This window comes from Cyprinus carpio, chromosome A12, assembly GCF_018340385.1.
Source record: "Cyprinus carpio isolate SPL01 chromosome A12, ASM1834038v1, whole genome shotgun sequence".
In the NCBI taxonomy this organism is placed as follows: Eukaryota; Metazoa; Chordata; class Actinopteri; order Cypriniformes; family Cyprinidae; genus Cyprinus; species Cyprinus carpio.
The window spans coordinates 3,993,426-4,003,560 of NC_056583.1; the positions used below are offsets into that span (position 1 = coordinate 3,993,426).

The 10,135-nt window shown below is 39.2% G+C and overlaps 1 protein-coding gene across 1 annotated transcript; it reads right to left on the reverse strand.

The window, feature by feature from the left end:
• Positions 1-933: 933 nt before the first annotated feature.
• LOC109099170 (ABI gene family member 3-like) lies at positions 934-8,373 on the reverse strand. Its single transcript, XM_042768268.1, has 7 exons — positions 8,334-8,373; positions 7,951-8,062; positions 5,127-5,388; positions 3,645-3,812; positions 2,577-2,775; positions 1,652-1,721; positions 934-1,554 (listed from the first exon to the last, which is right to left on the reverse strand). The coding sequence occupies exons 1-7, from the start codon at positions 8,371-8,373 to the stop codon at positions 972-974; spliced, it is 1,434 nt and encodes a 477-aa protein (XP_042624202.1). The 3' UTR covers positions 934-971.
• Positions 8,374-10,135: the final 1,762 nt, after the last annotated feature.

The following is a 10,135-nucleotide window of genomic DNA, read 5'->3' on the forward strand; positions in this document are numbered from 1 at the left end:
TGCAGTCCACTCTTTGTGAATCTCCCCCACATTTTTGAATGGAGTTTGTTTCACAATCCTCTCCAGGGTGCGGTTATCCCTTTTGCTTGTACACTTTTTTCTACCACATCTTTTCATTCCCTTCGCTTCTCTATTAATGTGCTTGGACACAGAGCTCTGTGAACAGCCAGCCTCTTTTGCAATGACCTTTTGTGTCTTGCCCTCCTTGTGCAAGGTGTCAATGGTCGTCTTTTGGACAACTGTCAAGTCAGCAGTCTTCCCCATGATTGTGTAGCCTACAGAACTAGACTGAGAGACCATTTAAAGGCCTTTGCAGGTGTTTTGAGTTAATTAGCTGATTAGAGTGTGGAACCAGGTGTCTTCAATATTGAACCTTTTCACAATATTCAAATTTTCTGAGATACTGAATTTGGGATTTTCCTTAGTTGTCAGTTATAGTCATCAAAATTAAAAGAAATAAACATTTGAACTATATCAGTCTGTGTGTAATGAATGAATATAATATACAAGTTTCACTTTTTGAATGAAATTAGTGAAATCAACTTTTTGATGATATTCTAATTATATGACCAGCACCTGTACACTCAAGTAGGGAAGAACTCGGTGCTGCCATCTGCAGTGCAGTACCTGTTTCGTTTTATTTTGCTTCCATAAAAGTTAAATGGACAATGACAGCTTTGAAAATTAAGTATCAATCCATTAAAGAATAACTATTTGAATTTTTAACCGCACAATAAAGCATTTAAATGTCTTCCTTCAATTTATGAGTACATCATAAAAATAATAAAACATGTCTGATATTACATACTTTATTTTGCTTTATACAAAACATTATTGTCTTTAATGTTTCATACCATAAACATTTATAAGAAATGTTTTCATATTATTTAATGAAAAAGAATTATTAAAATGTGTTATCTTATAATGTGTTATATTGTTTTTTACATAAAAATAACACTGAAAATCAACATTCAAAATGGGGGAGGTGGAGGAGGTGGTGGAATAAATTTTCCTCCAGTACAAGGAGGAGGAGGAGGCGGCGGTGGCACTATGGAGGCATTTTGTGGAGGTGGAGGTAGTGAAGACCCACTGTAGGCAGAGCTAGGCGGAGGAGGAACAGCCGTCTTGCCCTGAATGGGAGGTGGAGGAGGTGGGATAGGGACATTGTCTGGAGGAGGTGCTGGAGGAGGTGGAATAGCCATATTACCTGGGAGAGGGGGAGGAGGAGGAGGAGGAGGAGGAGGGTTTGCTGAAGTTAATGAGGTATTTTGGCCAGGTGGAGGTGGTGGAGGGGGAACCCAAGTACCTCCATACACAGAACTCGCTGGAGGAGGAGAGGGAGGAGGAGGTGGGGGTGGAGCATCTCCCATCTCATCATCTGCGAGAGGTGGAGGAGGCAGCATGGACAGGTGGGGATAGGCAGGTAGAGACGGGGAACTGTCAGACATGAGTGAAGGATGCGGTGAAGATGAAGAGAGATCAGGAGGAGCTGAGACGCTAGAACCCACACAACCAGGCACTGATGGAGGAGGAACTGCGATACCCAAAAAAGACCTGAAACCACAGCAACAATTGAGTAAATCAAAAATATATATATTTTTTTACCTAAAGCTATCTGAATATAGGGAGCGAAAGCCTTTTTATTACAAACCAGTTGAAGGTGGTGGGCCCCTGTGTGCCAAGTTGTACAGACACAGACTCCTCATTGTCTGTTTTTGGCTCTTCCCGGCGTCACAACATAATAAATAGAAATAAATATACAAAATCAGCAGGGGGTTTTGGCCAAAAATATTGTTGTGATAATTTTTTATTTTTTTGTTTTGTGTAATCTATTTTAAATATTGTTGATGATGATGATGAAAATGTGTGGGATTTTGTAATTTTTTTTTTTTTAATTTTTTTTTTTTTGTTGTGTTCATGATTCTTTAAAATGGAATAAATCTAAATGCAGCTAAAGCCCTTTTTAAAAGCTGCAAGTATATCGCATTATAAAAAATACACTACTTATTAGTGTAATATGTATAATTTCAAATTACATGTATTATTTAAAATATTTTTTATATCAGTAAATACTATTTCATTTTAAATATTTGGGATCAGTATCTGTAATATTTATCAAATAAGTCTTTTATGCTCAGCAAGACTGGATTTATTTGATCAAAATATATTGTAAAAACAATATTGTGAAATATTATAACAATTTAAAATAACTGTCTTCTATGTAATATCTTTTTTAAAATGTAATTTATTCCTGTGATGCGCAGCTGAATTTTCAGCATCATTACTCCAGTCTTCAGTGTCACATGTCTATCTTCAGAAATCATTCTAATATGCTGATTTGATCCCAAACTTTTGAACGGTTGTATATAATATGCAATATACAATATGCAATAAAATATTATATAAAATACAGAATGCTATGTATCTTAAGCCTAATGAAAACATTAGATCACATATTATTTAATATTATTTATAAAACATAATATTATTTTCTTTTAATTTAACCACAACAAGTGAAACAAAAAAAAACCCAGCAGTATAAGTAAAATGTATTATATATTTGGAAATATATTTGCTCACAGTTTTGCTGCCTTCCCAGTGGCCGTGGCCCAGTTTGTCTAAGCGGGTGTAGGATATGGGAACCCGTCTGTAAGCACGAAACGGCTCCAGGCCACTTGCTGGGGGAACCACCTTCTGAGTCCAGGGAACTTTTGACTGTTTGGTCAGCACTCCAATCTCTTCCCGGGATATTTTCTCCTTGTACATGTCAACTGTCTGAATGTGAATACAGAAATTAGAAGGTTATCTTGCCCATTTACAACTTTGTCAAGAGTATATGTCTATTATATGTCTAATATCACAAAAAATTAAACTGTGCTGAAAATGTTAAAAATTTACCATTACATCAGTTACCCACCAATGGATCCACAAGAAATCCACACCACTCCAGTCCATCAGTTAACATATTGTGAAGGGAAAAGCTGTGTGTTTGTAAGAAACAAATCCATCAATAAGATGTTTTAACTTTACACTGCTGCTTTTAAACTATGAGTCCATAATCCATAATAACGCTTCCTTCAGTGAAAAAATTCACCCCCCCCCCCATATCAAACTGTTTTAGACTGTTTTTGCTTGTAAACAGTGCTTGATATGTTTATATTTCTCTCCTGATTCAGACAAGACTTTTTTACAGGAGAAAATAATAATATGGATAGAGGACTCGTATTTTAGCCGAAAGCAATGGTTTGAAGGTAAAGATGTCTTAGTGATGGATTTGTTTATTATAAACACGCAGACATTACTTGATGGACTGAAGTGGTGTGGATTACTTTGATGTTTTTATCAGCTGTTTGGACTCTCATTCTGACGGCACCCATTCACTGCAGAGGATCCATTGGTGAGCAAGTGATGTAATGCTAAATTTCTCCAAATATTTTCTGATGAAGAAACAAACTCATCTACATCTTGGATGGCCCGAGGGTTAGTAAATGTTCATTTTCATTTTTGAGTGATCTACTCCTTAATTCAAGAGCACCAACCATTGTTTACTATTTCCAGCACTTTCCTGACTTGCCATCATTAATGACCAGCATTGTGTTTCAAGAGATTCTGCTGCTTTCCGTTAAGTGATAAGTGGAGCTCACCAGAGTCAGCAAGTTGACGGAGAACTCCATCTGCTTTAGCTGAACGGTTTGAGCATCTAAGAGCTTCAGCACAGATGTGGCCAGAGTGTTTATCTGGTATGTGACACTGGCCAGAGCCTGCGTGGTGAGAGCTTTGGACTCTTCAATGACACTTCTGGAGTCCTGCACCTAAAGTTAAAAAAAATATCATTTTCAATATTCAAACTCTTCTATAAAAGTTTTTTTTATAAATAACAATAGACTGAAAGAACTCTGGACTTGTAATTTGAGCACATCTGAAGCATTTAATCAAGTCAGCAGTTTGAACATTACAGACAAATGTGTTGTGTGTGAAAAATGCTATCTTTGCAGACAGCATATGGAGATATAAAGTACCAATGCATGTCTAAATAAATATAATAAATATACATTATACCGTTTAAAGGTTTGGGGTCAGCAAGATTTTCTCATGTTTTTAAATAAAAGTATCTTCTGCTCAACAAGGCTGCATTTATTTATTTTAAATACAGTATAAACAGTATCATTGTGAAATATTTTTATAACCATTTTCTATTTTAATATTTTTAAGATGTACTGTAATTTATTCCTGTGATGACAAAGCAGCCATTACTCCAGTCTTTAGTTGTCATATCCTTCAGAAATCATATACTGATTTGTTGCTTAAGAACCATTTTTCTTTTGCTATTAATATTTTTGTGGATACAGTGATGCATTTTAGGATTCTTTGATAAATTTTGTCGCATTTATGTGTCATAGAAATATTTTGTAACATAAATGTCTTTACTGTCACATATGACAGTAAGTGAGCTGCTGAGTAAAAGTATTAATATCTTAAAAAAAAAAGAATAACCCCTAACTTTTAAATATAATGCTGAATATACTACTGATTATTATTAATAATAATAAAGACCTACAGATGATATTATAGGGATATGAAATTAACATGCTGCAAATGTGCCGCATTCAGTTAGTATAACAGACCTCCAGGATACAGAGATGGATTTCAAGGTAAGAAAGGTTAAGAAAGTTTTTCATTGGAATACATACCACAGCCTTGTTTAGGCATGTCAGTACAGACAGCACAAAGCTGACAGAAAATACTGGAAAAGAGTGCAGTCTAAAGAAAGGTGTTTTCAGCAATCCATGTGAATTACTCATAAATTATGTACAGTGTATGGAGATGTAAAATGAATCCCTTTTTTAATGGGATACATGTATGAGTTTTGCAAATGTGATAAAATCCAGTTATTAAATCCGGTTAAAATCATTAAATAAGCATGTCTTCACTACACTACTAGACTGCTTAAAACTTTGTACTTTGTAATTTTTTAATCAGTACATCAGGCCTAATCTAAACTTAAAGTAAGACCACATAATTTCCAATAAGATCGCTAAAATACTCTATTTATTAGAATTTGGAGTGAAAAAAAAAATCCAACCGTATTACTGCAAATTCAATATATATGGAAAAAACAGTCTCACATTGAGGTTTTTGTTCTGACAGTAATCAGCCACCTTCTGCAGATTGCTGTGGTTGTCTAGAAGAGCTTTTCTTGCAGCCGGAGCCTCTTGCAGGATTTTGTCTATGCGTTCTTTACAGTTGTTGTCTCTCATTGTGCAGGTCTGCAGTATAAGCTGCTGGTTACGGATCCTCTGCACTGACTCTGGTAAGACTAAGCTAAGGTGGACTACAGAGCGACTGCAGTGAAGATGACAGGCACAAACATGTTGGTAGAGTGGGTGTCTGTGTAAAGTATTTCTCAGGAATCTTTAGTGTAAACACAAGCTTCATGAATGAATCTGTCTGTCATGTATCAATCTGACTATCTATCTGTCTATACAGTATCTGTTTGTCTGTATCTCTCTATCTATCTCGCCATCTATCCATCCCCTATCTATCTATTGGTTAGGGTTGGAGCTGAACTCTGCTGGAAAGTGGATCTCCAGGAGCAGGATTGAAGACTTAGGATCTAAAGAATTAATTCTCTCTAAAATGAATATTATGTGCAATGTTTTGGAACTTTTACACTACTTTCTTTTTGGAGCTTGACATCCCCTGGTTACTGTTTGCTTTTGCTGTATGGGAAAGAACAATGTCAACATTCTTTAGTAAATGAGGGAAGAATGTATATGTTTATTTTTATTTTTTATTTGTGCACTATAAAAAATTAACAATTTATAAAAAATAAAAAAATAAATATAAAAAAACATCCCTTGACCTATTGCTTTAAAAGAGAGAGAGAGAGAGAGAGAGAAAAAAAAGAAAAGAAATATAATTAATGTCATGGTCTGGCCACAAGAGGCCAGAATACAGCTAGCAAAGCACGAGTGTCACTTTGACTATTTCACAGGTTGTCAAATGCATTAAAATACACTTGCACCTGATAATAGCTTATAATTTATTGTGTTCTAGTGAGTCTAACATCTAAGTCTGTCCAGGAAACAAAATATTAAATATTTAACCATGCTATTAGACAGTAACCTGTTTCATGACCATAAAACTGGTAATTCCTCAGTAAATATACTTTTTTTCTGTGATACAACACAGAGAACTGTCAACCAGATACTTTTAAGATTATTATACCCAACGACTTGTGTGCTCCAGGGTCACATTTTGCCCCATGACTCATACTTTATGAGCAAAGTCTGTGTGCAGCTGGGGTTAAAATTATAATTGGTTATCATTATCACTTATCACAGTTACGTGTATCACGTTTGTTCCACGGAGGCAAATACTGTAATTTTCAATAATTATGCATGCAAAGATCTTTTATGCTGTATAAAGTGCATATCAGACTCCCGTCTGCATATTCGCAATACAAAAATGTATTTACAATTATGCTAAAACATTAAGGCTGAAACATTACAGGCTGTTAACTGCTCCCATGCCGACAGAAAAAGATCTCTGTGACTAATATCATTAGTGCGTGTTGTTTTATCTGCTGTATCCAGGGAAGTGGAAATCTGTTCCACAGGAAGACTGCGCCGCATGTAGAGCTATTGGAAGAGTTCAATGAAAGAAAAAAATCCATCCTGCAGCAACATTGCCTTTGTTTGGGAAAGGCCTCTCAAGAGTGCTGCAAAACGATCTGTCTGACCTTTAAGCGTAATTACATTTGCGAGTAAAATATAGCAGTTTAAAACTGCTGCAGAAACATAAATGTAAACCTTTGAATTTGTCCCATGGGTTGTTGTCAGAGCAATTTCTCGGGTGTAGGAGGGAAAAATATGATATATTTTTTTTACCATAATATGATAAAAATATTTTTTAGCTCCATACTAAATTGGATATTCAACTTATTATTAAATCCACATTTCAAGGGGACCCCCCCCCCAAATAACTACTGTTTATATTAAAGAACATACCAAATCATACCAATTTTTTTTTTTTTTTTTTTTTTTTTATCAACAATTTTTGTTTTCTGTTAGAATTATGGGGGAAACACCAGAGAAAATATACTAGCCACTGAATATAGTGTTGGTGGGGCCTTCCAATCAAAAAATATAAGAACCACTGTTCTAAACCAAATAATTCAGTTCTAAAAACCATCTTTCTCCACTGATGGTCATTGAAAGAAATTACAATGCATTTTGATGCCATTTTTTACAAGCGACATATAATTGGAAATATTAAGTTGGAAATCTTCATATTAAATTACATCATTTTTTAAAGACCCCCTGTGGTGGAAATCAAGTCTTCAGCGTTGTTTACATGCCTATCTGGTGTTTTAATATGCTTAAAGACAAACCATGTCCAAATTCATCAGTCAACACCAATGCTAAGTATTTTTTTCTTAAAACTACAGTGTACCAAAACAACAACAACAACAACAAAAAAACAACAACCCTGTTTTCTATGTCACAAACATTTAAGCAATCCCGTCAACTTGCGAGGCAGGGCTTTTCATATCTGGTCAAAGGTTTCTATTTACAATGTATTTTTGCAGCGTTGAGTAATATAGCCAATCACAGACATCTGCTGATTTCTTGAACACACAGGTGTTTAAGTAAGTGGGAATCCTCTCACTGCTCAAAAGTTCTGCACGCTCACAAATCCTCACTTTATAACAAAGTAGACACAGTGTAAATAAGAGTATAACTGTGTAGGGTTTCATGAATTATAACGAAAGAGATTGCGATAAACTAAGGCTGTCAGGAACGCGAAGAGAGAGAACTCAAACGCAGAGGATTCGTGCAACAGTTTATTGGGTACAACAAAAAAATACCAAAATAATCCAACGTGTGATGTCACACACACACAAACTGAAGCCTGGTGTAACAACTCCAGAGCCGTCCATACAGACACCTGCGGACACAGGCTGTGGAGACCACCTCTGGTGCAATGCCCAATGGGACGTGGAAAGCGAGACAGAGGATCTCGGGCACACGGCCAACGAAAGACTCCTCGTCTAGATGTCCTGAGCACAACAGCGGAAAAGGTGAGGAAACAGACACACAGCACAATAAAAATGACAACGCGAAATCTACTGACAACAAGGGACAGACACAGCAGAGAATAAAAGGGAGAATGGGAACTAGCAACAGGTGAGGACAATCAGCTCGTGATCTGCACACACCAGCGCTGAATTATCAGCGCTGAATGCCCAGGTCACGAGCTGCAGCAAATGACAGGACACAGACAACAGGGAAGCCGATGAAGCACCCTGAACCGTGACAGTGTACGCAGACCCTCAGGGACGCCTCCTGGCGTCCCCGGAGGACTCACCATGACGCCGATGGAATTGGTCAATGAGAGCGCGATCCAGAATGTCACGAGCCGGAACCCAGCATCTCTCCTCCGGACCATAGCCCTCCCAGTCTACCAGGTATTGATAACCTCTACCCCTCCGTCTCACATCAAGGAGCCGCCGTACCGTATAAGCCGGAGACCCCTAAATGAGTCTAGGAGGCGGAGGGACAGAGGTCTGGGGCTGAAGGGGGGAGCGAATGACGGGCTTTATCTTAGAGACATGAAACACCGGGTGGATATTCTTAAACTGGGGGGTTAAATTGAGTCGAACCGACACCGGACTGAGCACCTTAGAGATGGAAAACGGTCCAATAAATTTGGGTCCCAGTTTACGTGAGGGGGAGTTTGAGAGGAATGTCTTTGGAAGACAACCAGACCTTCTGACCGCACACGTAAAGTGGGGGCTTAGCACGGTGACGATCCGCCGACGCCTTGTTCCTGTCACCAGTCCGAGTGAGGGCTTCTCTGGCGATCCTCCACATACGGAGGCATCTCTGAATAAATGAGTGAGTGGATGGAACAACGGCGTCGAATTCTTGGGAGGGGAATAAGGGTGGCTGGTAGCCTAAACAGCACTGGAAGGGAGACAAACCCGTAGACGAGACCAGGAGGGAGTTATGTGCATACTCAACCATAGTTAATCTGGAACTCCAAGATGACGGTTTTTCTGCGGACGCCACACAACGCAAGACTCTCTCCAGATCCTGGTTAGCACGCTCAGCCTGACCATTTGTCTGCGGGTGATACCCGGAGGAGGAAAGACTCGCAGTCGCCCCCAGCTGTCGACAGAACTCTGCCCAAAACTTTGACACAAATTGGGGACCCCTATCAGAGACCACGTTCTCCGGGAGGCCATGAATACGGAAAACGTGATCCAGGACGATAGTCGCCGTCTCCCTCGCTGAGGGCAATTTGGGGAGGGGAATAAAATGTGCGGCCTTCGAGAACCTGTCCACCACAGTAAGGACTACCGTGTTGCCGCTAGACGGAGGTAGGCCTGTGACGAAGTCCATAGCTATGTGTGACCAGGGTCTCGAAGGGACAGGCAGCGGCTGGAGTAAAAAAGTCAGCGAACATTGTGACAGAAATGAACGGCATGAGTTGGGCTCACCGGAGTATGGAGCAGGTGGATTAAGACGAGGCTCCGCATGACGGGAAGCAACACTCTCTGGTTCGGACAGAGGTTGTACAACATGAGTCGCAGGAGGAATAATCTGAAGCCGATCAAGCCGTTCTGTGAGCTGGGTCAGTTGCAGTGACAGCTCCGAAAAAGCGTGACGAGAAGCGGTGATTTCCTCCTGCTGTCTACCCAGCAGTGTGCCCTGCTGCCTGAGGATTCGGAGAAAATCGATCTCCTCTGCTGAGTCCATAATGGTCAGTAGATTCTGTCAGGAACGCGAAGAGAGAGAACTCAAACGCAGAGGATTCGTGCAACAGTTTATTGGGTACAACAAAAAAATACCAAAATAATCCAACGTGTGATGTCACACATACACAAACTGAAGCCTGGTGTAACAACTCCAGAGCCGTCCGTACAGACACCTGCGGACACAGGCTGTGGAGACCACCTCTGGTGCAATGCCCAATGGGACGTGGAAAGCGAGACAGAGGATCTCGGGCACACGGCCAACGAAAGACTCCTCGTCTAGACGTCCTGAGCACAACAGCGGAAAAGGTGAGGAAACAGACACACAGCACAATAAAAATGACAACGCGAAATCTACTGACAACAAGGGACAGA

Coding starts and splice junctions, on each gene's coding strand:
- LOC109099170 (XM_042768268.1), bottom strand. CDS start 8,373: ATGGTGAGTCCTCCGGGGACGCCAGGAGGCGTCCCTGAGG. Junction 3,813..5,126: donor GTCAGAACAAAAACCTCAAT/GTGAGACTGTTT, acceptor TTTTAACTTTAG/GTGCAGGACTCCAGAAGTGT. Junction 1,722..2,576: donor GGAAGGCAGCAAAACTGTGA/GCAAATATATTT, acceptor GACGCCGGGAAG/AGCCAAAAACAGACAATGAG.